Source organism: Ananas comosus, linkage group 5 (assembly GCF_001540865.1).
Source record: "Ananas comosus cultivar F153 linkage group 5, ASM154086v1, whole genome shotgun sequence".
In the NCBI taxonomy this organism is placed as follows: domain Eukaryota; kingdom Viridiplantae; phylum Streptophyta; class Magnoliopsida; order Poales; family Bromeliaceae; genus Ananas; species Ananas comosus.
Window position 1 is genome coordinate 14,683,949 of NC_033625.1, and position 27,240 is coordinate 14,711,188.

The 27,240-nt window shown below is 37.7% G+C and overlaps 3 protein-coding genes across 4 annotated transcripts; 2 read left to right on the forward strand and 1 right to left on the reverse strand.

Annotated features, from left to right (window-relative positions):
* On the forward strand, positions 1,225 to 13,442 carry LOC109710738 (auxilin-like protein 1). The gene is made up of 9 exons (XM_020233477.1): positions 1,225 to 1,365; positions 1,557 to 1,870; positions 8,212 to 11,218; positions 11,314 to 11,377; positions 11,475 to 11,545; positions 11,652 to 11,717; positions 12,080 to 12,169; positions 12,523 to 12,699; positions 12,862 to 13,442. The coding sequence occupies exons 1-9, from the start codon at positions 1,225 to 1,227 to the stop codon at positions 12,895 to 12,897; spliced, it is 3,966 nt and encodes a 1,321-aa protein (XP_020089066.1). The 3' UTR covers positions 12,898 to 13,442.
* Positions 3,857 to 20,064, reverse strand: LOC109710407 (ornithine carbamoyltransferase, chloroplastic). Its single transcript, XM_020232947.1, has 6 exons — positions 19,991 to 20,064; positions 18,524 to 18,849; positions 17,304 to 17,435; positions 16,106 to 16,381; positions 15,453 to 15,689; positions 3,857 to 4,166 (listed from the first exon to the last, which is right to left on the reverse strand). The coding sequence occupies exons 2-5, from the start codon at positions 18,764 to 18,766 to the stop codon at positions 15,507 to 15,509; spliced, it is 834 nt and encodes a 277-aa protein (XP_020088536.1). The 5' UTR covers positions 18,767 to 18,849; positions 19,991 to 20,064; the 3' UTR covers positions 3,857 to 4,166; positions 15,453 to 15,506.
* On the forward strand, positions 22,696 to 26,871 carry LOC109710622. 2 transcript variants are annotated; one of them, XM_020233337.1, is made up of 4 exons: positions 22,696 to 22,777; positions 23,089 to 23,845; positions 24,903 to 25,337; positions 26,232 to 26,871. In XM_020233337.1, exons 2-4 carry the CDS (start codon positions 23,167 to 23,169, stop codon positions 26,408 to 26,410), a joined length of 1,293 nt encoding a protein of 430 aa, XP_020088926.1. In that variant the 5' UTR covers positions 22,696 to 22,777; positions 23,089 to 23,166; the 3' UTR covers positions 26,411 to 26,871. The 2 variants fall into 2 exon arrangements, with proteins under 2 accessions (XP_020088926.1, XP_020088925.1); XM_020233336.1 differs by having other exon boundaries at positions 22,702 to 22,911.

Below are 27,240 nucleotides of genomic sequence, written 5' to 3' on the forward strand. Positions count from 1 at the left end.
ATATAAAAAAGTTGTATCAAATGAAATACTAGTTTTATAAAATTTTAACAGTTAAAAGTTACCGATAATACTGCTCAAACCTCAAATTGCCACATCTTCTTAGATTTAAAGAAGTTTAAAACTATCTTTTATGAAATTTGATATATCTAATTCCAATTGTAAGAACTAGAACTTAAATTTTCAGGATACGAGTTTAAAATTTCTCATAAGTTAAAAGTGGCAGGTAAAACTGTATTAAATAAATGATTCATTTGCTATAGCTTTTCNTAAACCATTTAAACTACCTAGAAATCAAATTTCACGCACTTTCGATATTATTCTTTTATCCATCAAGTGAACAGAAAAATGAATGGCTGAAAATGAATACTCTTTAAAAAATAATGATAGAAGTCTTGTAATCAATATCAAGAGTATAGATTTCGTTTTAAATAGTTTAAAGAATTTTCTAATAAAAATTCAATTGATTTGGATATCTTTATGCCGTTAAACGAGAAAACGCCTCTTATCGATCATTAAAATTACAAAATTTGAAACCCTTTGATCATTAGGCAAATGATGTCGAAAAGATTTGAAATTTGATTTATAAACGCTTCAAGTGGTATAGATCATGTTCAACGGAGTCAATCGTCAATTTGAAAGCTGTATCATTGAAAACAAATCGATAGTAAAATAGCTCGTTTACTACCGATAGTACTCTAGCTCAACTCTANTATATATATATATATATATATATATATAAATCGTCGACGTCGAGACAAGAAATTTAGGGACCTTATCGGTAGAATTTGAAAGTGTTGGGAATTGTTTTAAAAATTAGGTATAATTGAGGGGGTTTCCTGAAAATTTCCACCTAAGTGCGTCAGCACGTGTCCGCATGCGACAAGCTCCCGCGGAAATAGTCCCCGTCTCTGTAACCATAAATCCCCACTCTCTTTATACCACCCCGCCGAAAAAAAAAAAAAAAAAAACTAAAACTACAATTACCAAAAACGTCCCCAGAACTACCCCGGTAGTAAAACTCCAGGGGCATAAACGTCAATTCAAATGGAGCTGCTTTTAAGTCCCTTTCTATTTTGGGGTACACCTGGGGTGTCCCGAAAACACGTAGAGAGAGAGAGAAAGAGAGTGTCTGTGCGTATGCGCCGCATAACGTGTTCGAATTTGAAAAGGAAAAGAAAGGGAAAGGTTTGCCGTGGACCGATCTCGCCACGTCATCGGTAGACCATGAGCTGCTTTAAAGGCCAGAGATGCCTTAAGAGAGATTTAATTGGGCGGTCCACGAATGACGTGGCCGACGCGGTCTACGTAATGTTTATTCCGTGGCCCCTATTTATAGCTCCTGCTGCTGCTGCTTCCTCTTCCCTCGTTTGCAGTCTCTCTCTCTCTTTCTCTCTCTCGCGTTCCAAATACGAACGAGCGAGCGAGCGACTGCGAGAGAGAACGATCGGAAACCCTAACCCTAAACCAAGGAGAGAGAGAGGGGGGGAGGGGGGGAAGGGTTTCGATCGATTGATCGATCGTTCGATCGATATGGGCGTGGTGGTAGTTATAAATAGGAAGGTGATCGGGGCCCCGCCCGCCTCGGGATCCGCGGCGGCGGCGGCGATGAGGCGGTGGACTACGCCGAGATCTTCGGCGCCGTGTCGAGCTCCGCCTCGATTCCCGTCCTCGACCTCTCGTCTCCGGCGATCTCCGGCACCGGGGCAGGCGAGGCCGCGGCGGAGGACGCCGGGATCGACTACCCCGAGGTGTTCGGCGGCGGCGATGGCGAGGGTTTCGGCGCCTTCTACGAGGATTTGGTCGCGGAGAAGAAGCGAGAAGAGGAAGTAGAAGAAGAAGAAGAAGAAGAAGGGGTCTCCTCTCATCGGAGGTTCGTCACGCTTTTGTTTTTTTCCTCCTCTCTCTCTCTCTCTCTCTCTCTCTCTCTCTCTCTCTTCCCCGCTTCGAAAATTTCCCAAATTTGATTTTTCGGGTTATTTTTATGGATTAGTCCCTGCGATATCCCAATATCGTGTCGCAGTCCCTACATTTTTTATCTAAATATTCTAGTTCATGATTTTTTTTTTCGTTTATTACTTAATAAAGAAAATGATCATTTCAAATGAAAGAAGTTATTTCACAATTAATTGCTTTAGTGATTAAGCACTAAAAGTGTTTAAGAGAATAGTACAGGGACCAACTTGTAATATTCTAATATTCCCAATGTGGTCCATACATTTTGTTTAATTTGAATATTTTAGCTCCTATTTTTTTTCTGTAAATTATACACAAATTATAATGGCTCGCTTATTGTTAGTCAAATTCGAACAACAAGGTGTTAGAAAGAGTTATTTCACAATTTAAACAATATCTCGTTTTAAAGATTAAGGACTAAACTGTTTAGTTGGAAAAGTATAGGCCCCATATTGCATATATTGGGATTTTTTTACCATTTTTATTATTTGAGTGAAGTAGTTAATTGGGACTTATTTTAAGATCTTATTCTTTTGGTTGAACTTTGCGTCAACAGTGGGGCCATACATGATAATTATGAGTCTCTTTTCCTACAATAGTCCCTGCACTATCCCCAGGTTGCAACTTGGTCCCTTTATTGTTCATTTGAAATTTCTTTAGTTCATTAATTTTTGTATAATGTATTGTAGGCCTTGACAACTTTTTTATTTTTTATTTTTATTCTTCCTAAATAGACTTTCCTGGGCCGGGTTCTAATCACATTTTAGTGAATTGGACAAAGGGCCCAACTAGAGCCACAAAAATTGGGCCGACCGATCCCGGTTAAGCGGGTCGGGCCGGATTTACTCGGATTGAGTTTGAAGTACTTTAAAACAAGTCATTTTACAAAAAGGGGTTAGAATGGTCAATTTCGTAACAAAAAGTTAGAGCTTTTCGACGGTCAAGGACTAAAGCGCAATGCTTATGAAATTCCAAGAACTAAAATATTCAAGTAAAAAGACTAGAAACAAGTTGGGAGGGTTACACCACATTCACTTGGAGCGAGTTTAAAGTATGTTAATATAAGCCATTTTTACAAAAAGAGGTGTGTTGAAGGTAAAATATAAAAATACCGTTCTCCGACAACTTAAAGCTATTGGAGAACAACAGTTGTTTCATATAATTTAACACGATATTAAAATAGGAGCTTATGAATTCAAATCGCCTCAAGCTTCTAGTCCCATTTAATTTCTAAGTTTTTCCGCCGTTCTGTGACAACTTAAGCTGTTGGAGAACACTGATTGTTCTTTTTGGCCGTCAAGGACTAAAGTGCAAGGCATGTGAACTTTTCCGGGACTAAAATATTGAATATTCATGCATAAATTTTTCCCCCTTTTGGCACCTTCTTAGATTTGTTAGGTAGAAGGGAAAAAAAAAAGGATCATTATGAAGAACAGTTGATTATAACATCTAAGACAACAAAACTGGATGAAGGCAACGTTTGATTTTTAAGGCTTTGAAAACAGAATTTAGATGAATGCAGCTTTGAGTATTGTCATTCAGCAATTATAAGTTTGATTACTTTATTTCAATTAAACATAGGAATGTTAAGGTTTCTGTTTTTGTTCTTCCCAGAATATGTTGGATGATAGTCCTTGAGAAGTTACCATAAGCATTTATGATATATATTCATACCAAGTAGGAAACATATTCTGTATGGTGTGATCAACTCATGTTTTGGAAACATATCATATTTGGGACATATTTGGGGGGGAAATTAAAGCCCTTAAGACCTGTGTGCTCTCATGTTTGATCAATTGAAAATGAAATAATATTCTTCTCTCTCGAGTTACTTAAAGGGATAATTACCCTTCGGTACGGTAGAACCATATAACTGGTATCAAAGCTGGTGCGTGATCATGTATTGCATATAGAAGGAGCTTTTGAAGATGAAGAAGAAGAAGATAAAATTCGCGACAAAGGAAGCAACTAACATTTGATTCACCAAGCTCGAGGCAAAGTATCATCTCCAGCACCGTCAACAATCTCGAACACTTGATTATCGGCATAAATAGAAAGCTAGAAGTTTGTGCAACTACACCTGGTGAAGATGTTGATGCCGAGTTCAGGTAAAAGTTGCCCCTCCTTCTAACGTCTATGGAGAAACCAACTTTGATGGTACAACCACATGTTGCACGATCACAGTTTCCCCTGTTTGATGCCAAGGATACAACCTGACACATTTATCAAGAAGAAAATTGTTTCACTTGGGCAGATTTATTGAGCAAAATTGTTATTTTAAACACAATCAAACCTTAAAAACCAAAAGATTTATGTGAGCATCTTGTAACATGGAGGATCTTGTAACATGGAGGAGGACTAACAGTGGTTCCAATTGTTTGAAACAAGTCGTCAAACTACGTCATGGGTAGTGTTCATAGAAGCCCTTTGCACTCGTTCTGGCCCAATTACGTACGGACACAAGATGGGAGAACGATCGTAAGCTGCGACACGACCCTACCAAAATATCCGTCATTTATGTAGTCTGACTCAAGATGATTGCCAAACACACCGTAAGGTTAACCGAGGATCTTTATGTGATAATATATTAGTGACCTACGAAATGACTTGAACCAGAATATTCGAGTGTTTCTTCCGACTGTTTTGCCTGCTACCATCTATCTTGTTCGTTTATGAGAGGAGAAACAAATAGTCTAGCATTGTATTATTATAAACCTGCCATTTTGGTTTACTATTCGATACAAGTTCCTTACACAATTGTTTCCACCATTAGAATTTTTTGTGCCTACAAAAGGAAGGGGAGAATAGATTGAGATTTACGGCTATGACAAAAAAGTTTGCTATGGGCACCAATGTAAAGATATTATATAACCAAGAACAAGTTCGATGACAAAACAAAATATATTCTGGAGAGATTCGATGAAATGACTTCTAAAGAAACACTACCGAAAAATTTCACATATGACATCTTTGATTTGTCGAGAAACAAAAAGTCATCATCCTCATCAGTTTAGGAAGCATCACGACTACCTATGTTTGAAAGAAGAATGCAATGTTGAATAAAGGAGGAAAAGAATTTTGGATATGGTGGTGGCCAACGGCGTAAAATGGCAACATGCAGTAAATTCTCGACAGCCGTTATGAAAGAAGATTATCAATTTAAGACATATCTATTTTCTTTCTTTTGAAGGTTGTGAGATGGTACTTTGAGTCCTAATGACTCCCTACATCGTACCCGTTAGTTGGGATTTGTTGAAGTTGCTTACATATTTACAACACAAATACAACACAATGGGCAACGATATATATATAATATATAAAAGTTCAAGAGCTTCGTCCACTAGACCAGAACTCAAGGGCGGAAACTTGAATAACATGTCCTGAATTTTCTACCTTGAGCATGAGGTGGTTCGTGCAAGGTGATGGAACTAAATATGCAGCCTTTGTTTGGCAGGAAATGAATTACGGTTCTGCTATTCTAGCATAAAAAATAAATTGTATAAGGAGGTAAATTCTAAATTATAACCAATTTATATTTTGAAATCATACCATATTATGGGCATTTTTGGAAAAAATGAGAATGCCTTCAAGGTCTATAAAGATGTACTATTTGGTTTGATCAACCAACAATGAAGTAAGTCTCCTCTCTAACTCTATATCCCTGACATAACAATTTTTGACACGACAAAACTATATCTGACATTCAAATATTCTTTCATTGTGCTAAACAAATTCCTATCAATAACTAAGGATTCCTATGTTATTGCCAAAGAGAAATAGAAACAAAAAAAATACGTAGTGAATACCAATTCTAACTTTTCAATAAGTTCTTCCTCTTCTATAACACTAGTTTTTTTTGGTTGCCCTAATGTTTCTTAATAAGATATATTTTAACTTCGAAATTTGTGGCTAAATAGTAACCAACCTTATTCGAAAGAAATGGAGAAAGAGTTCTAGGGTTTTGGCATCTTTAATGATTTTGGCTAAAACTCATTTCCTTATATTGCATTGTTTTCGGCCAATACATAGAGAAGCAACCTTTTACAAGTCTTTTGGCTAGAAACAATCAAAGGTGCAAAAACTCATGGTGTATTACACCATTTGCAAATATTTTGAAAGAAAGGCAAAAGAGTATGGCCCTCTAGGGTTGTAGTGATAATAATAAATAGTGTACAAATCAACCTATTATAATAATATTACGACCAGAGATACAATTTTCTTGCCATTTTATTTGTTGGACGAAACGAACTTTCTCGTTCGAATCCAAACTAGGTCTCCGTCTGGAATCTCTAGATTATGAAATCTAGAGAACCCGCATCATAATATTTGGAATTCCAAATAAGTCTATAAAGATCTTTCTTGATTTTCTTCTATTTCCAGGAGAAAATTGAGTACAAACTATGCAACAATTTTATCACTTCCGTACTTTTCGATCATAATCATTCACCAACTTTTCCTCTACTTTTATCTTTTCAGAATTTTTGTATCACTTTTCAACTTTCAAATTATTACCATTTTTCATAAAACTTATTTTCTATATTTTCGCCTTCTCACAACTCTCTCAGAGGAGTTCGAAATTTAGCAGCGATTTCGAAAAGCCACATTGTATAGAATTCATTAAGATTCGTGCATGGACAAATAGTCTTTAGTTGGGCCCTGTTATAGATAGACAATCTCGTTCATATTTCAGGGTCTGGTCGGCTCCAGACAACAGAAATGATCAGTATTTCTACTCTCGTCTAACCTGATTTAAAATCAAGACATGGCTTTTTGCCACCCCTCGATCTTCTATTTCTGATAATTACACTGATTCAAAATTATAAAAATTCTCTGGTCTTAACGACCACTTTCATGCCAAATTATTAAGACCAACATGCCCTAGTAACCATCCTTCTGCTTTTAGAGGGACAGGAAGCTTCTTTCAATCACTACTAAGGTTGAAGTCTTCTTCTACTAAAATCCCTGATGAGAAAAATCTCTTTATTAATGGAAAATTCACAATACAAAAAAGGCCTTATTTATAGTTCTCCTTGCCTACTTAACATAAATTCAAATAATAAAGAAATATCCCAATCTTGTATGGAAATTGGAGAAACATCCAACTCGGATCCGGATCGTGAATGGTTGTAATGAATGCCTATCCTCTATTCAATTATTCACTCCTTTAGTCTATCGTTTGAAAGAAAGAAAAAATGGTGTTACGTCAATCTTATTATTAGAGTTTGATGATACGGTATTTGTTCAAGGCTCGTGTTGTTGGTCTTTGTTGCAAATTCTAATGATGTTGTTGACATGACATTTTCCTTTCGGGCATTGAACTTATGATAACTTATGAGGGACTAAGTTGTTATAGTTGAAACTTCATAAATGAAGTTTTGTTTGACCAGCGCCCCCTTGAATCTCTACCTCGTTTGGTACCTCTTCCTTTCCTTGTTTTCTTAAACTCAAATTCGATGCAATTAACTGCACCTTATTAATAAGGCCAACTATGAGGAAGGGTTGAATGTGAGAATCAACATATAGTTTGCTAATCTAATTGGCAAACATTTCTGAAGTTTGTGCCATATGTGAAATGTTAGAAAGATCAACAAACAATCTGTGCAAAAGTTGTAGTGCTCGACTCAGTTTTGTCTCAGGATTCCGGCAGACAGAGTATCTGGCGAGGGACGAAAACTTTCTTTCTTTCAATCTGAAGTAAATGTGTAAAATAAGAATCTGTTCTAGGTTAAAAATGCTTTATGTTTTTATTTGATGGTTGATCTGGGAAAGTACCAAATTCAAAGCTCTTCTTTCAGTGATTTCAAATAGGCATTAATGCAAATTATTGTTAAAACTTTATTTTCTCTTATTGAGCCTGCTATGTTAATATCTCTTTGAAAAACTTGGTCCTTTTATTTCTAGCTGACATTTTTTCTCTAAATTGCATGACCGTCGTTAGTATCACCAAAGTAATTTTTAGGTAAGTCACGCGTTATTTATGAAATAACTTACATCTCTGTTTACTTCAGCAAGTTGTTTTGGATCTAATTATAGAATAAAATACGTTATATTGCCCAGAAGTTTTGCTGTATATTTAGCAATACTGGAGTTTAGTTATATTTAGCATTACTTTTGCTGTATTTGTACTACATGCTGGATGAAGACTGCTTTGTTTTTGCGGCAAAAAAGGAAACTCTAATATCTTTCCTTATCTCAGAAATCTCAAGAGTTATTATGCAATGATTAAATTCTTTTATTTTCTTCTCTGACTGTTTACAGGAATCTGAAGGGAGCATGCTTTGATCACGATGCAACTGGAGTTTCTCCTTCGCCAAATTTAGTATGTTATAGCCCATCAAACCCAGAAAAGAATGAACTCCATTTTGGGAGAGCACAACAAGGAAAAAAGCAGCCTTCTTTGTTTACCTCTACTGGTAAGAGTGGAAATTTTTCGAAAACTAATGAGAAAGAAGAGAATAAAATAAAGGAAACGCCCCCATCATCAAAACAGCCACCTGTAGCAACAATGAAGAAGGACATGAAACCAAAATCTGAATATGATGGGTTTTTTCAGAAGCCCAAGGGAAGTTATGAGTTTCAGAATTGCAGAAGTGCTTATAAGTATAGAAAAGCTCATCAAAAGGCTGCAACTAAAAGCTCAAGTGATTCGACTGATGCTCCTGCAGCTAATGCTGCTGCAGCTAGTGCTGCTTTGAAAGAAGCAATGGAACAAGCTGAAGCTAAGATGAGGAGTGCAAAGGAGATGAGGGAGAGCATAGGCAAGTTGTTCAAAAGCAGCGCAAAGCTTGATCCTAATGATGCAATTTGTAGCGAGGAAAGGGAGAATAAAGCTGAATGCGAAGGAAAATCCTTCAGTAAAAAGTTGATTCATGCAGCTGCTATGAAAAAGCCGGAATTTAGGGAATCACCCCCACTTACTAATGAAGGGATTAATCCATTCCAATCATCATACAACTCAGTGGAGACAAGTGGTACAAGAGAAGGAAGTGAAGAAATCTCGCAGCTGGTAAACGATGCAAATGATGCTGAAGAGGTTTTTAAATGCTCTGAGAAGGAAGGGAATATGAAGGAAGTGAAAGCTAAATCAAAGAACAGAGCGGAGGAAGGAGAAGAAACAGAAAGCAATGACAGAAGAAGCCAGGAAATGATGATAGGATTTAAAGAGAAATCTGAGTTGAAAACCTTCAGCAAACATTCCCAAGTAATTACAGGGTGCAATGGTGAGACAGAAAAATCAGAGAAAACTGAGAAAATTACAAATGCTGTGATGAATACAAGCAGGAAAGAAGAAATCGACAAGATAATCGACGAAGTTAAAGAGGTATGCATATCAGAAAAAGATAAGATCTCTCTGGAACCGTCTCCACAGGTTGTTGATCCTGGACAATACAAAAGTAAAAAAGAGGATTACGTCAATTTTAGTATTATTCAGGAGAAAACTGAGTCGAAATCTGGAGCTTCAAAGGTGGTTTTTAAGCTCGATACAAGTTCTATACAATCAGCGGCTGTTGAGAGTGTGAAGATGAAAGAGGTCAAAACACCGGGGGTGAAAATTAAAAACAATGAGGAAGACAGTAGGGCCCAGGAATTGTTCTTGGGGGAAACCAATGAGAAATCAAAAGCAGTCGAAAAAACCCTTCATCGTGAAGAAAATGAGAATATAAGGAAACCGGCTAACCTTTCATATTATACTGAAAAGACCCCGTACGAAATAAAAGAAACTGATCAGAAACTGGAGCCTGAAGAACCCAAGAAATTTGAGAGGACTCAATATGCACATAACAAGGGAATCATAGGAGGTAAAGAGATCCCTCAACTCCAAAGCTTCACTAAAAAATCCCAATTAACTGGTGAGTTAGCAAGTAAATATAAAAGGGATGGGAACACTTACTCTTATAATGAAACTTTTGAATGGTATTCAGACGCAAAGAAGTATACAAATACTTTAATGGGTAGCAGAAGCGAAGAAGAAATGAAGGGGTTATTCGATACATTTCCGAAGGTCTCTATGCAAGTAAAAGATAAGATCTCCAAAGAACTAGCTCCAGAAGTTGATGTGCATGGACAGGACAAAAATAACATTGAGGATCTCACTACTCAAGTTAAAACTGAACTCGAACCGGACAGCAGAATGAACTCGAATGAGACATGCAAAGATTCTGAGGAGACTTACAAACCTGGTGATTTTTATTATGCAAGAAAAGAGGAAAAGAAGTCCTTGGCCAGCAAAAAGGATCATGAATGCGCAAGATGTGTAGAGGAACTTAATGCAATTCCTGGGCTACCGGTGCTTGATGTGAGTATGAAGACGAAAGTGCTCATATATTCAAAAGAGGAAGATACAAACAATGAGGAAAATAGAGCGTCCAAGGAATCATTCTTATACGAAGCAGAGAAGAAGACAGTAGCAGCTCGAGGGACTTCTCATTGTGGAGAAAAAGAAAAAATAAAGGCACCATCTAACTTTTTATATTCTGCTGAAAAAGACAGGTGCAAAGTAAAAGAAATTGATCAGAAAGGAGAGCTTAAGGAACCCAAGAAGGCAGAGAGTATTCAATATGCACACAGCCAAGATAAAAGTGAAAAGGAGATAAGGCCTGAAACAGCAAAAGAGACTATAGAAGATGCAGCGAATAAAAATAAGCTGGGTTCTGCAAAAGAGGGCTCCCAGATAGATTACGCTGAGAAATGGGCAGCGGTAACTCAACTCCTTCGTCAGTGTAGCGAAAAGAACCATAAGACAACATTTGAAAAGGAGAAAACTATAGATAGGATGCGAAAAGATGAAGAAAATGGGCGAAAAGATGTGCAGAAAGAAGATGCGAGTGGAAAGGGAGGTGTAGAAGAGAAAAATGTTCACAAGGAGAAATTGTTGCAGAGGAAGTTAGAAGAGAAGGAGAGGGAGATAGAGAGACAGAAAGACAATCTTGCTGTCAAAAGAGTCCTTTATGGAGCTCATGAAAGGGCAGTTGCTAAAGACCGGCACAGAGCAACAAAGGTAGCTGCGGACAAGGCAGAAGCTCGAGAAAGAGCTGTGAAAGCTTCTTCCGAAAAGGCTTCTGAAGGAGCCAAAGTGAGGGCCGCAGTTGCAAGAGCAACTGCTGAGGCTTTGGAGAGAGCTGCTCGGAAAGCCGCTCTAGAAGCAAGACAATGCACAGAGAGATCGATGAGCAGTTCGGGAAATAATCGCGCAAAAGATAATGAAGCACAAGGTCATTTTCGAGCCAATTATATGGATATTAATCAAAGGAGTACGCAGCCTGATGTAAGTAGAGAAATAAGAAACACAATTTGGTTCTCTCCATTCTCTCTTTAAACATGCATAAAGAATCTGACCATAAATAGTTGCATGATACGCAGGACTCCTCAAAGGATGCGGTGTCTCGTATTGTTAATCAGAGACATTCTCGTTCAAATTATCATGGTAATATATTGTTCTATAAATTTAGATTCGCCAACTGTCTAACTCTTCCATTTGCTCAATTTTATTCTCATATTATATTTCATTGGAAAATTGGAAGGTTCCGACGGTGCGCCAGCATTAAGATTTAAAGCAAGGATAGAGAGGCATCAACGGATTGCCGAGCGCGCAGTATGTGTCAAATTCCATATTTGCCTATTCTGCAATTTAGAAAGGCCATCATTAGAATTTTCTCTTGTAGACCACAGCACGTTGATTATCTGAATTTCAATTTCAGGCAAAAGCTCTCGCAGATAAGAACACACGCGATATGCTTGCGCAGAGAGAGCAAGAAGAGCGACACGTAAGATATGCTACACAATTAACTTCACATAAGAGATACTAGTTTTTGCATTATATATACCCCTGCAAAATTATTTATTTAATGCATAGGTTGCATGCCTTAGTTATTTGCCTTTCCTGAACTTAATTCTAGCTTGTCAGAAAACTTCTGATGATAGATACAAAACCAATTTCAACCTGTGAATCGGATTACTCTTCAATTTAAGAAAAGGGAACCAAGGAAATTTTGTTAAGGTACAGTTGAAATTTCAGATTTTACAGGGGTATACATATATATGTAGGTAAATGATATTTGCTAATTCCTATGTAATATAGATCAGTCATTCCAATAGCGAAAATATTCTCTACCTATTATGGCTGCAGAGGTTAGCAGATTCTCTTGATTGTGAGGTCCGTAGGTGGGCAACCGGAAAGGAAGGAAACTTGCGAGCACTGCTGTCCACGCTGCAATACGTAAGCCTATGCATCTGTCGTCGAACTAATCAGAGATCACGACTATTTTTCTTCGATGTCAAGTTAGTTTTAGATTCTGGCCAAAATTTTAGCAGTTTGACAGTGTTTGCTGCTGAACATTTTAAACACAAGACTCTCACCTTTCTAGTCTTTTTTTTTTGTTTCCTTTTTCACTCCCCTATGCTCTTTTATCCTTTCATATTCTTTTCTTTTAATGATTCCACACTGGTGAGATACATTCAGAATTTCATAGTACGCAATGTGACGTGCCTCTTTAGTCGATTAGAGCGCGGCGATACGAACTTGTTTGGATCAGTTTGATGACGCAGTTCTTTTGCTGATTTCGACTGCAGATTCTTGGGCCTGACAGTGGGTGGCAGCCAATTTCTCTGACTGACTTGGTAACAGCAGCAGCTCTGAAAAAAGCCTACAGGAAGGCCACTCTCTGTGTTCATCCTGATAAACTACAGCAGCGGGGCGCGAGCATTCCGCAGAAATATAAATGCGAGAAGGTCTTTGATCTCTTAAAGGTGCGGTGCGCGACCAGATTTTACTAATTCATAATACCTCCGTTTCTTCGTATAAAATCATCCAAAATCAAACTCTGTCGACGCTTACCTTCTGATGCTATTCTACTCGAAAGAAAATAATTATAACACAACAACATATCTTGAATAATTATTGTTTCGCAGGATGCTTGGAACCGGTTTAACTCGGAACAGAGGTGAGATGGAGGCTTTTAACCTCAAAAGGATGCGCTTATTTGGAAAGTCATTTATAAATATAAATTATAAATAACATGCATGTTGTAAATATCTTCTATAGAAACATATTGTGAACATAAACTTCAAAAAAAAAAAACTTCAAGATAGAGACATATTGTGAATATCTTTATAGAGACCTTTTCTTATATATATTATTATATGAAAACTATATGTGAAGCTCATGCGCCAATCAGCAAATGTATGTGTGTAGTGGGTTACTACTAATTTAACATCTCAATGAAAAACTGGACCGCTGAGGAGCGCGCGCGCGCGTGTGTATATATATATATATATATATATATATAGAGAGAGAGAGAGAGAGAGAGAGAGAGAGAGAGAGAGAGAGTTGAGCTAAAAAATACTGGAGCTCAACGCATTTGTGATTTTTTAGTCGTCGGATTGTCTCAAGATTTGTACAATACTAGTAAAAAGACTTAGCGAAATAAATCGTTAACAGTAGTATTGTACGAATTTACGGTAATCCAATAGCTAAAAATATTACAAGCACGCTAAGCTCTTATGCTTTTAAAAGCAGAAGAGCTCAACTCTCTCTCTCTCTCTCTCTCTCTCTCTCTCTCTCTCTCTATATATATATATATATGTTTGAAGTGTGTGTATATATGTATACATGCATATTACTGTATATAGCCCCTCTGGGTTATGGAACACGAGCACCAAATTTAAGACCCCGAACATAGTGTTCTGCATGCGCACGAATTATAACTTTTGAGAATTGAGATTCACAACACACTACAAGGTCATTGTTGTCACGCTAAGTAGAAATATAAGCTAAGAAATATCAAGGCAAACTATGGAAATGGATAAATTTCGGCAAGTACTGCAGTCCATAGACCAAGGTCGCCAGACCAAAAAGACTGGAAGACTTGCTATGGCTAAATTACAAAAATACCCACTTGCGCTTTAGCACGTATCAATTACTTTCACGTTTTAAAGATTTACATAAATTACCGACTGTCCTCAGAGCAAGTGGTAAAAGACTTGATGGTTGGTACTCGAGACCCAAGTTCGAATCCTAGTTGATTCATATTTTTAGCTAAATTTATTTCTAAATAAAATAAACGAAACGAGTAGCATACTACCTCTCTCTCAAAAAAAAAAAAAAAAAAAAAAGATTTACGTGAATTATCCCTTGCGTTAGTTTAAAAATTCGATATAATTATTAAGTTCAACTTCTTAGTCATAATTAATGTGTAGAATCACATAAATTCAGTAAAATTATCAATAAACTATATATTTTGATGGAATTAGCAAAACAATATATATTTTTTTGTATCTAATTTGTTATCTATTTCCTGAATTGCAAATTAGATATATCAAAGACCTGGCAACCGGGCGGGTTGGGCAACCCGCGGGGTACTTAGGCACGAATTAAATTTACCTGCAAATTTTTGAGTAGTCAATATCTTTACCCATACCCACCTGCAGGTGGGCGGGTCGGTATGCGGGTTACCCGCAAATTTTTTTTTTTCGTTCTTATATTTTTTAAATGCAAAACACATATATATAAGTTTTAAAAGCGTAATATAACGCATTGTTTAAAATACCATAACATATAATAGAAATATTTAAAATCTTAAAGCAAAAATATTTCATAATATAAAAGACAAGCAATAAGAAATTAGGATTATAATTTTTAAGATGAGTAAATAAAAAGTATATATTAATTAAGAAAATATATTTTATAACTAAAAAATATATGTGCGGGTATCCATAGATACCCGCGGATTATCCAAAATGCCTACTGCTTAATGGATACCCATCCGTTTTACCCGTAATTTTTTGGGTTGAAAAAGTTGGTATCCATACCCGCAAATTTGTGGGTAACCCACGGGCACCCGCGGGTTTGAGTCAAGATTGCCGAGTCTACTTCATATATGTGTAGATATGAAACACTGTTACATACACACTCATGTCAGTAAAATTCGCCGATTATCCAAATCTTTTGGACCCATTTGAAACAATAGCAAAGTTCAGAAGAATAATTGACACAATTTTTAATGCGTGGGTGTAAATAAGATATGGCCTAAAAGTCTAAGGAGAACTTTTGTAATTAAGCCCTAAAGTTTCAATATGATCTACAACCTCTAGCTAGCTTAGGCATGGAAAATTTATAAATTTCGATAATCTAACTTTCAGGCATTGAAATAGTAGCAAGAATTGCGACTTGGATTTATCTAAGCCATCTAAGTTCCAGTTTTTGGCTCACAGAATTAGAACCTGAGTTCCTGGCTCTAGTAATATCACCACCCAATAAAAAGCAAGGCAACAAAATGAGGAGATATTATATGATGAGATATATGCTTAAGAACCTCTCTATCAATATCACCAACCCAAAATACTGATTACTGAACAACATGAAGAAAGCGAGAAATAGAAGCTCTACCAAAATGTCTCTTCAAGAGAACTAAACATACCGATTACTACATTACACCGATTCTAATATGCATGTCCTGACGAGGAAATGAAATAAAGCAGAGCAACGGGGCAAAGAAAAATACCACGGCATTTTATTTTCTTGTTCTTTCCTCGTTTTTCTTTTTTTTTTTTTTTCTTCAGAGGCCGAACAGGTGGAGCATGATCGCGTTCTGCGCGTGCATACGGTTCTCGGCCTGGGGAAAGACGATTGAGTTCGGGGCCTCGATGACGCCATCGGTCACTTCCACCCCTCTTTCGGCCGGCAGGCAATGCATGAAATAGGCCTTTGGGCCTGCAATCTCCATTAGGGCTTCATCCACCTGCGAGGCGAGGAAGCATAATGGATGCGGAATGTTAGTTTTGAGTGCTGTCCATTGCAACCGCAAAAACACCTGACTATTCAAGAAAAGATGTAAAGAAAAAAAAATAAAAAAAAAATTGAGCATAGATGCTTTAGACAATTAGCTCAGAGACCATGAATTAAGGACGATATTTTTGCCATGCATGTTTACGGAAGTAATATACAGAATTCAAATTTCTGGAGAGTTAAGTGCAAAATACAGCATTTAAAAGGCTGGCTTGCAAAGTACGCCCTACATCACTTTGACAAGAAATTGGAGAACTCGCATTCATAGATTTCTTTTCAAGTTGTTCAAATATAATATTTATACTTCAAAATGGACCTATAAGTATAGACATGTAAAGGGAAGGAGAAAACGTCCAAACTTGAGCAAACCTGAAATCCTTGGAACCGCTGTTTTCTGTATTCAGCCTCATCCTTTTGGCCCATGCTAGCCCAAACATCTGAATACACCACATCCGCTCCCTTTACTGCTTCCTTGGGATCGTTTGTTATCTCGATCTTGCTTATTCCAGCGCTCCTCGCCTTCTCCACTGTTTTCTCGTCTGGCTCGAACCCACGTGGACAAGCGCAAACAAAGTGGAAAGGCACTATGGATGCCAACAGAAGCCACGAGTGCACGATGTTGTTCCCATCTCCAATATAAACGACCTACAAAATCAGATCATAAACATAAATTCTACTTGGAAATTGAAATACTAGCACCTGAACATAAAGGCTTTTACATCTATATATACACAGCACTGCAAGATAATTCTGAATTTTCATGTAGCAAAATGTAGCATTGAAACATGGAGAAGTTAGTTACTTTCGAGATGGAAGGAATTTTCGAAGATGGACATGTAAATACAAGCTTATTCAAGGATTTAGCTTTGAGAGGCAAGAAAATTAAGATTTTGAAGGATATATATATAGAGAGAGAGAGACAGAGACAGAGACCAGCTACTATCCTCTTATGAGTACGATCGCTTTCATACTCATAGGTCGAATTTCATGATAGAGCTTCTGAATCGACGATCCATACCATTAAACATAATTTAGAATACATAAACATTCTAGAAACCAAATTTGTAATTTTTGGACATCATATACCTTACGATCAAAAGGCCTCAAAATTGACAAATCTAATGGCTAGTATGGTGTGCTTTCTAGTTTAACAGCGCAGAAGAATCGGAATCGTCAATTGAATTTTTGATAAAAAAATTCTATCTACTATCTAAGAACAAAATCAATAACTCTGATTTTGAAATTGAAGAACCAGATGCTCTATTTTTAGGAGACCGTTCGATTTTGACAGCTTATTTTATACTCGCTTGACGGACTTTATTACAATTATATTGCAACATTCGGTTTCTTGGTACTTACAATACTCTAGATTATGTATAATGGTATGGATTGTCGATTCAGAAACTCTATCATAGAAAACGACTTATCGGTACGAAAGCCTCTGTACTCATAATAGTATAGTATCTCTCTCTCTCTCTCTCTCTCTCTCTCTCTCTCTCTCTCCATGTGTGTGTGTGTGCATGCGCGCATATGTGTAACTTTAACAATAGTCAGAAATAAAACAAACCTTTGTTCCTTCCAAATGACCGATGTGTTCAATAATGGTAAGTGCATCAGCCATTATCTGGCATGGGTGGTTGTAGTCAGTTAGCCCATTTATAACTGGCACTGAAGCATATGCTGCCAAGTCCAGAATATCCTGCCATTACCATGTAAAATATAGAGAACCAAACAGGAACAAAAATTAAAGAAGTAAAATTTATCTAATAAAAAGTTGTAAGAGCAAATTGCTTGAAAATTGTTGTTTTTTTAGAATAAAGATAGCATTCCAACATATCAATGAAATACAAGAAACAAGCAAGTTGGTCTTATTCATGTTGACAGGATTAAAAATAGTTGTTATTCATGCTATGCAATGAATTAAATCTACGGTTTTATTATGTGACTGTGAGAAGCCACATAATGTACAAACTTATTAATCAATTAGTGGGGAAAAAAAAATGAAGCTTTTGACAATAGATTACACTAGTTGGCACCAATTTTCCCCATGCAGCTCTATGTTAGGTTGTGTTATCTAATAAACATTTAGAAAGGAAATTGAATGTATGAGACAAGATATCTATGTATAATTCTTCCTCGGATGCCTCTGCTACACTTAACAACTACTTAACTCCTGATATTCATGGTGCTTCTTAAGATTGGACCTTCCAAACATCAACAATTTCAGTTCTCCATATTCACTGACCATATCATCAATTACATCCATAAATTGTCTCACTCACCTCTAAAACAAACTTTTAATTCTCTACAGTTTCTCATATATAGTGATGCTGAAAGCACATCTTGGAGTGGTAATAACACTCACTTTACTACAAACATGTCGATCATCTATGGGCAATTCAATAACTTGACTAGTTGTTGATTAGTGCATCAAGTTCAGAGCATCAGACTCTACGGCAGACTCTTGTAACTCAAGAGCCAAGTGCTTTGCAAAGTGGGTCCAGCTTCAATTAGCAACTGCAAGACAAGCAGTATATACCAGTGCAATCATCTTCAAATCTTAAAAGACTATATTATTTAGAAACTTAACCTTCATATTTTCACGCTTAAGATGTAAGCAATTGTCACTTACATGGCCTAACTGATTGTATATAAGACGACGTTCACATAAATTGCAAAAAATATTGCACAAAAGAACAAATGTATAATTTCACAATCGTTTTAAGAAAACTTTGTAATTAATTATTTCATATGGTAGAACAATGAAATAACAACTCACCGTCATACCTGGTGAGCAAAAACTCTGGCCATGATGATGTCATTATATCCCGAAAGCACGCGAGCAACATCACGGGTCTCCTCACGCTTGCCCATCTGGATATCATCAGGCCCTAAGTAAACGGCATGCCCGCCAAGCAAGAAAAATCCGGTTTCAAATGAAACACGTGTTCTCATTGATGGCTTAGCAAATATCATAGCCATTGTCCTTCCTTTAAATGGTTGGAAAGATCTGTCTCCTGATTTCAACATTGCCTTGACCTCTGCTGCTTGATTAAGGATCTTTAAGATCGTATCCTTGTCGAAGTCGCTTATATGAAGGAAATCCTTAGGACCTGATTTAATTTTTTAAAAGAAGATAGAATTAGGTCTTTGTAAAATCTACTAAAGAGTGCTTATTCAGTTTAACCGAGTACCGTCTTGCACGTGAAACAGTTTAAGCTAACTAACCATTAATACCATAAATTCCATCACAAAAAACAGAAGTTCTTAATTCTTATGTTATTCCTATTGTCATAGTTAGAACTTCTTTCACACAATAATATATCATAGTGAAACTTACAAGTCACAGGCATATTGCCCATAATAGACCAATAGAATAAAATACAAAGACATACTAAAAGAAGCCTAACAATTTCATTGAGATCCAACTTCTCACAGCAATAACTGAGACTAAGAATTACAGTATGTAAGCAATGTGTCTTCCTAAAGTTGATCTTGGAGTCTGTTAAATAAAGAGACCAATTCGTCACAGAAAATAGTCACTGAATGAGAAAGATTGCACAAAAATATTCTGTTCCGAAGTGTAGAATGGTAAACAGTCAAATGATGGAGAGGGAAAATTCTGCAAACAATTAGAACTTGGACACATTTGATAGTTAAAAGTTCTGATGGATTCATTGCTTTGCAGCAATATGTAGGAAATTTAAACTAAACACAAAGAACAATTCACACGCTCAGTTCACAAAGAATAGTTCATGCGTGACAACAATGAACTCACTGCATCTAACTCAGCAGTCACATATTTCAATCAAAGTTACCACAAATCTAACTACAAAGCAGGAAACAGAAGCTAATCTAAACAAAAAGCCGATCCATATAAGTTACCACGTTTGACGAAACACTAACCCTAGCTGAGCAGCACCAAAAATCACATATCTCGATCAAATTTACCACAAATCTAACTACAAAGCAGGAAATCGAAGCTAATCTAAACAAAGAGACGATCCACATAAGTTACCGAGTTCCACGAAGCCCCAACCCTAGCTCAACAGCTCGAAAAAATCACATATCTCGATCAAATAATTTATCACAAATCTAACTACAAAGCAGGAAATCGAAGCTAATCTAACAAACAGCCGATCCACATAAGTTACCGAGTTCGACGAAACCCTAACCCTAGCTCAGCAGCTCCAAACTCGGAGTAACTAGACGGAGAGAGAGAGATCAAAGTGAGGAGATCGAATGAAACCCTACCATCTCTCCCCTTGGCTGGAAAGGCCACGGCGACGGAGGCGGGGGCGGCGGCGCGGCACAAGATCCGGCGGGTAGCGGCGGAGGACGGCGGCGGGGTGCAGCGGAGTAGGCGGCGGAGGAGGAGATCGCGGGAGCGCAGGAGGCGGCGCCGCCGCCGGAGCGGAGTGAGAGGGCACCGTAGAGGAACGGCGCCGCCATTGTGAGAACGCCTTGTAAGAGTGGTGGAGCTAGAGTGTTGAATCCTTTTATAGTGGGCTAAATTGCACGATAGTCCCTGAACTAGTGAAATTGGACTCAAATTTTACTTTGCTCCTCGAACTTTTTGATTTTGACTCTTAAGGCCCCTTTAGTATAGAACAGTACTAATGCTATCTGGCCACATACTTCTACGTTTCCGAGCTCGTTTGCGATCTAGAGAATATATATTTTTTTGCTAAATTACAGAAAACTCTCTGTCAAAACATAATTTTTTACTTTCCTCTTCTGTTATTTAAAAACCTACACATTGCTCCTTTGTAAAATAAAAAATGTGCACTTCGCCTCCTACCGTTAATAATCCGTTAGGGTTCCGTTATAAAATATTTTTTTATATCCAAAATACCCCTCCGCCCTCTTTCCTGTTGCTCCGCCTTTCTCCGCCTCGCCGCCTCGCCCTTCTCCACTGTCTTGCCCTCGCCCACATCCCCGTCCGCGCCCGCAAATACCCCTTCGCCCTCCTCCGCTAGCTCGCCTTCGCCCTCGTTGTCGTTACCCACCTCTCCATCCACCCCCACCTCGATTTTCATCCCACTGTCGCCAAAATCAAGGGGCGGCGAGGGTGCAGGAGGAAGATGAGGCGTGAACCGCGAAGAAACCGCGGCCGATCGAGGCAGCTGTTGAGAAAGATGAGGGAGAAGACAAAAATGGTGAGAGGCAAAATAGTCATTTTATTATCACAGTACACACCGTACCTCTCTGTAAATATTTTTTATTTTACAAAGGGGCAAAGTCTAGGTTTTTAAATGACGGGGGAAGTAAAAAATCAAATTTTGACATAAAAAATTTATATAATTTAGCCATTTTTTTATAGAAAATTTTTTGTTATCACTCTCTTACGTGCACTTTCGCACGTAATCGATCTCTTCACAATCACAAATAAAGTCAAAAGACTCTGAACTGCTACTCAAATTTTATTTATCCAAAACTTTCAATAGTCTTTTATTTTAATATACTAAAAATTATTACTTGTTCCTAGTTTATTATTTTATACTGTGTCATGAATTTGTTGTGCTTCAACCAAATTATAAATCAATTCATGGTAGAGATTAAATGTGATAAAAAAAATAGTTGATAAATGTACGGTACAAAAAAGGACAGATGGATGTTAATTTTATGCATGCGGTTCTGTATGGTTAAGATTTTAAGTATAGGGTGTAATATGATCGCACTAGTGTATACGATTGATTCGATTTGATTGGATTGGATCACCTTAACGGATCGTAGCGGCTTGACCCGTAATAAACCAACCTTTCACCAACTCTACTCTATGCTCCATTAGGGGCAAGAGTGTAATGTTGGTCGTGCTAGCTATATTTTTTCGATCCGAAATTGGCCGAGATCAGTCCACCGCAATATATTTCAAATGTACGCTATGCTGAACCGGATCGGGACAGGTCGTGTCAATCCGAGCTTTGTACCAAACACTTTCTTTTAATTTTTTGAAATTATATAAAATAAAATTCATTCATAACTTTACTTTTTTAAAATATAAAAAACAAAGAACAAAATTTTTTTATTCTTTCGTGTGTCAGTGTTGAACAAGTAATAATAGAATTTTTTTTTTTTTTACTAAAACTGCGATTTAATTGAAAGCCACTTTCAATCTAAAAATTAGCATAATCGATAGTGAATATAAAATAATAAAATAAGAGACTATGATAATTTACAATTTTTAAAATTAAAAAGTATTCTAAATAAAGATTCTGATTATTCTATGCTTCATAATCACGGTACAAAAGCCTCACAACAAAAAAAAAAAAGAAAAAGAAAATAAAGAACAAAAAAAAAAGTAGTTGACTTTGGCAGTGATTGAATACAAAAGCGATTGTATAAGTAATACAACCACTACACGTGCTTTGTTTTCTCGTGCCCTTAGCCTCCAACGCGGGAAGGTTTGAAAAAGTCAACCTGAGTAGCTTATTTGAAATTTCAAAATTTTTAATTCGTGTAGCCAATCATGTGCTTCCACGTGCGCACAGCAAAGTGAGGGTCGTATTAAACTTGTACGCGGTGGGATCCACCGGAGCCAAAGGTACGATGACAAGGTGAAACATGCGCGCGCCTTTTTTGATCCGCTGAAGCATTTAGAACACCAAACACCAGATATTAACTGCGTATGACACGTGTCAAATTTTCAGTGGAGATTTATGGAATACGGTGTTTGGAGGGTCCACGCTCCACACGTAGACGATCCTGTGTTGTTGGAAACGTAGCGGGAACGGGGCGAGGAGGTTCGAGAGAGAACTTGGGCCACAAGAGATGAAAAATTATCCCCTAGACCAAGTCCACGTCTTCATCTGTAGACCTTGATTCCATTTCCGTTCATTTTTCAAAACTTCCAATCCCGACCGTTCATTTTATTATGACGTGGTACACACTGTAATCTCAGTTTTTTTTCCATTTTATTTGGTCGTAATATTTAATTAAATAAAATTTTGAAAAAATGTCAAAAAATATCGGAAGGGCACCAGCTAGGGTTTCGACGACTCTTCTATTCTCTTCTCTCTCTCTCTCTCTCAATCGAGAAAGGTAAATCGCCATTTCCCCTCTCTCTCGCTCTCGATCGATCGAAATTTCTAAATTTAGGGCGAAAGATCCAGCTAGGGTTTCGACACCAGGTCATCTTCGTCCCCGATCCGAGCTGTTCCATCTCGATCTCTAGGGTTTGTTCCCAACAACAGCTTATAAATCGCCTCCGCTCCTTCGATTTCACCTGAGTTCGAAAAACCTAGGGTTTTTATTTTTTGTCGATTTGTGGGAGATATTTGATGCTAGGGTCCAGTGTGAGGTGAGGGATATTCTTGCGGTGGGTCTATTCTGATCGAATTTGTGTGATGCAGGTGTTGTTTGCGTAGAAAGGTGCGATTTTTTGATGTGTTGAAGGGTCGGGAAGGGTTGAATTGGTGCTTTGATCGCCCATGCCGACCTTTACGGCGATCGCCCTGGATCGCCTTCTCGAGCCGGGGTCGCGGAACGCCTCCGCGAAGCCGCCTCCGGCTCCGCCGCCGCCCGCGAGGGCGGAGAGGCTGGTGCCGATCTCGTCCTCGGCGAGGAAGGTGATACCGAAGCGGCACGTATCGCCGACGCTCTACGCCACGCCGGAGAGCACTCCGCTCCCCGACTCCCCCTCCTCGGCCTCCTCATTCCCGCCTCCGTCGCCCTACATCATCAATCACAAGCGCCGTGGGCCGCGGCTCCTCAAGAGCTTGTCCCAGAGTGATGTCGGCAACATCGGTGCCCCGCCGCAGCTGCTGCCGCCGCTGCCACTGCCGCTGCCGCTGCAGCCGGAGCAGAAGCTCGAGGTGGTAAATGGAAACGGAGCGGAAGAGAAGTCCAATGGATATCGGCACGAAGAGAAGGCTCGAAGAGACGATGAACAAGCCAAGGATCCAAGCTCGAGTGATGGGATTAGGGGAGATGAGGATTCGACGAAGGTTGTTGATGTTGATGTAGAGAAAGAAGGGGAGAGCGAAGATTTCTTCGATTTGCAGGACTCGATGAGTACAGTTAGTAATTCGGAGAATGATGATGGAAATGGAGCCGACCGTTCACCGAAGCCGACCACACCTATTGGGGAATTCTACGATGCATTCGAAGGTATTGATTTTCGGGGCAGTAGATATTCTTCTCAATCTTAACTTGTTGTGCTCTAGTGTTTAATAATTTTTAAGAATTTGAAGGATTATTATTGCATTTAACATAATATGGTTTATTCTGGTAGATTCATCCATTCCAATCGATCATAATTCTTTTTCTTTTTTTTTCTGACACTTAATTTATGTATGTCTCTATACATTAATTGACAGCAAAGAAGTCACAGAGGGAACACTTCGGTTGTTGCTTGATTAATTTCTCAAATTAGAAAAGTGCTGTGGCATTGATCATGTGAGCTATAATTATATTCACATGTTTGCAATATAATTATATGCATAAACTCTAATTTCCAAAATGTATTGCTGTTTGTCGTAACCATTCCGAGTTTTTTTTTAATCATTTTTTATTCAGAGGGTGGTTGGAGTGATTTTTTAAGATATTTGCTGAACTAGACTCTTCTTACTGAAAAGTTCCTAAAGGTCTCTATCAAAGGAAATCATAGTGCATTGAAAGAAACGAGACAAGTTTGGGTTTTTGTTTTTGACCCCTTGCAAAATTTTTTTAGAAAATAACTCGTACTCTCGATTTTGCAGAACGTATGATATTAAGAAATCTGTTAGAACTTAAAAAAAAAAGAAACTAAAAATGTGGGAACAAAGTTAAATCTATTTAGATATCATCATAATCTATTGATTTTTTTTAGAAAGTGTGAAATTTTTTTTGAATCTTTTAGGTATCGCAGTGACTCCAATTTTGTGGAAATTGTGTAAACCAAGGAAAGACCTATTTAGGAGGTATACCTTCTGATGAGGCCAGAATCCCTGGAAAATCTTTTGTTGAAGGATTGATTGCATAATTTTCTGTTCTCGAACATCAGATTCTGACTGCGCCATGAATATTGGACAAAGCACTGCACAATATCATTGTAGATGTATTGCTTTCTAAGTAGTTAGACTATTATGCGATTTTATCTTCCTGTTTTTTTTAAATTATCCTAAAGCAGATTTTTTATTGTCCCAAACTGCAAGTTGGCTCACTTTTGACGTTTCCTTAAATGTAGAGATTTCTAGTGACGGATCTGCACGCCCTTCTTATCGAAATATCGAGAACGAGCTGAGTCAAATGAGATTGAATATACTAATGGAAATTGAGAGGAGGAAGCAAGCAGAAGAAGCACTTGAGAACTTACAAAGCCAGTGGGAGAAGCTCAGCCGCCAACTCTCACTCGTGGGTTTAAGGCTTCCAGCTCCTCCATCTATAGCAGAAAAGGGTGACCAAACAGGTATCAATCCAGCGGAGGATCTGTGCCAGCAAATCACTATTTCCCGGTTTGTGGCTTCTGCTGTTGGAAGGGGATGTTCTCGTGCAGAGGTTGAAGCAGAGATGGAGCCTCATATTCAATTGAAGAACTTTGAAATTGCGAGGTTGTGGGATCGGCTCCAGTTTTATGAAGCTGCAAACAGGGAGATGTCTCAAAGGAACCAAGAAGCTGTTGGTAAGAGTTTTAAACTTGTTTTCTGTCTGACCATGCTGGAGCTTCTCTAGAAGGCTGTTTTGAGTGGAGCCTTTGAAGAAGCACTAAATGCTTTTTCATGAAAATCATCCGAACAGTTTATAGCTGCAGCAAAAGTAAGAGCTTCAAATTGAAGCATTTGCTTTTGGGGCTAAGAAGCTCATTTCAGTTTGTTAAATGGCTTTGTTCTTGTGTCATTTTTTATAAGAAATAGTTGCTTATGTTTGATTTTTGCTATAATTGTGCACATAGAAATTGCTAATATACCGAGCCAAATGTACCCTTGATCCCGAAGGTCAAGTGTCTGATCAAATCATTGTTATGCGCTTTGTCATTACTAAGTAGGTTTTATTTTTTCTCTGGTTCTTTTCTTTGGAGTCGCAATTCTTTTGGACAGACGATATCATCTTAATTAAGATTTTGGTATGTATGGTTGTCTTTTTGTGATCATTAATTAAAGAATTTGAAAATTTTTGTTTAAACACAGCCAAGTAGAATTAGTTTTTCATATTTTATCATCGGGGTATTTTGTCTAGTTTTGAACCTGTCGCACTTTTCAAAATTTATGTTTATAGGCCTTTTAAACATTGTAGATCACTTCCAGCAGTTTATAATTTGATTTTAGGCTTTTCAGCTTCGATTTCACACTTTTTACGAAAGTGTGTACTTTACACTCATGTCATTTGATCCCTGAAAAGCGTGTAATTTACGCTCATGTCATTTGGTCTCTATTCTCGATCCATATTCATAGTATATTACCCGTAATTTAGATAGGGTTAATGACTTCAACAATTGAAACCAATACGAGAAAGAAGCGCTGATTTTTTTCGTTATTTTCTCATACTATTTTCCGTTTCTGTTCTTCTGCGAGTGCAGAAATGGCACGGCAGCAGCGGCATAGGCGGAAGAGGAAGCAGAAGTGGTTCTGGGGCTCCATCGGCCTCGCCGTCACCCTCGGCACTGCGGCCATTGCCTGGTCGTATCTCCCTGCTTCAAGACCCGAGCCTAACGACGGAGATGATAACACAGCCACCATGAACACCGGTCGCGACTAGATCCCGAACAATTATCTTTATTTCAGCTTTCTTTCTTTCTTTTTTGGTTATTTTCCCCCTTACGGCCTCATATAAAGTTCTTGTTATACAAGCCATTCTAAGAGGTTTTTTGTTACATGAGTTGGAGTTTCTTGCTGAGCATATCTAATTGCTCTGCTGTGTATAAATCTGAATGGGTGGCGGCCGCGGTTAGCGCTCGACGCCGTTCGCACTCTCTACGAGGTATCAAGTTTTGCTGCTCAAAGTAATGATATTACTATGGGAAAAAAGCACTTTTAATAGTTAGTATAACACCTTGCTATGAGATTTGATGCAACTCTTAGAAACAGTTGCCAAGTTTTTGAGTTTTGACAAATAATATTTGTGTAGCTTCTGTTCTTGAGGCTTGAGCTGAATTATGGTATGGAATGTGGCAAATTTGGTATGTGAATCATTTGGTAATAATTCTGGATTATTTTTTATTTTTGGTTTGTACATAATTGGAGTGTAAATATAAGTTGAATGTGAATTTTTGTGTGTACTTGGTAGTTTGTGAGATTAATGTAAAGCGATACAATAATATCATACATAAACAATTTTATTTACACATGTTGAGAAGATCTAAAGCTTTCACTTTTAAATAATTTGACATTCACAGCAGGATTTTGTTGGGAAAATTTCATTTCAATGATTCTCTAAGATGCTCTTTGACGAATTAATAATGTTGACTTGGTTCATATCTTTTTTTTTCTTTTTTTATTTTAAAAAATGTTGTTATTTGCTTTGTTTTACTTTGGTTTGTTTTGTTATATTTAATTTTTGACTTTGTTCTTTGGATTTTACACGACAAT

Bases quoted from the DNA above. Each gene is read 5' to 3' on its own strand.
- LOC109710622 (XM_020233337.1), top strand. From the start codon at position 23,167: ATGCCGACCTTTACGGCGATCGCCCTGGATCGCCTTCTCGAGCCGGGG. The intron at 23,846-24,902 runs GTATTGATTTTC...CCTTAAATGTAG, and splicing joins ATTCTACGATGCATTCGAAG to AGATTTCTAGTGACGGATCT. The intron at 25,338-26,231 runs GTAAGAGTTTTA...CTGCGAGTGCAG, and splicing joins AAGGAACCAAGAAGCTGTTG to AAATGGCACGGCAGCAGCGG.
- LOC109710738 (XM_020233477.1), top strand. From the start codon at position 1,225: ATGAGCTGCTTTAAAGGCCAGAGATGCCTTAAGAGAGATTTAATTGGG. The intron at 1,366-1,556 runs GTTTGCAGTCTC...AGTTATAAATAG, and splicing joins CTGCTGCTTCCTCTTCCCTC to GAAGGTGATCGGGGCCCCGC. The intron at 11,546-11,651 runs GTATGTGTCAAA...TTTCAATTTCAG, and splicing joins AACGGATTGCCGAGCGCGCA to GCAAAAGCTCTCGCAGATAA.
- LOC109710407 (XM_020232947.1), bottom strand. From the start codon at position 18,766: ATGTTGAAATCAGGAGACAGATCTTTCCAACCATTTAAAGGAAGGACA. The intron at 17,436-18,523 runs GTATGACGGTGA...TGGTAATGGCAG, and splicing joins CCAGAGTTTTTGCTCACCAG to GATATTCTGGACTTGGCAGC. The intron at 16,382-17,303 runs GTTTGTTTTATT...CTGATTTTGTAG, and splicing joins GTCATTTGGAAGGAACAAAG to GTCGTTTATATTGGAGATGG.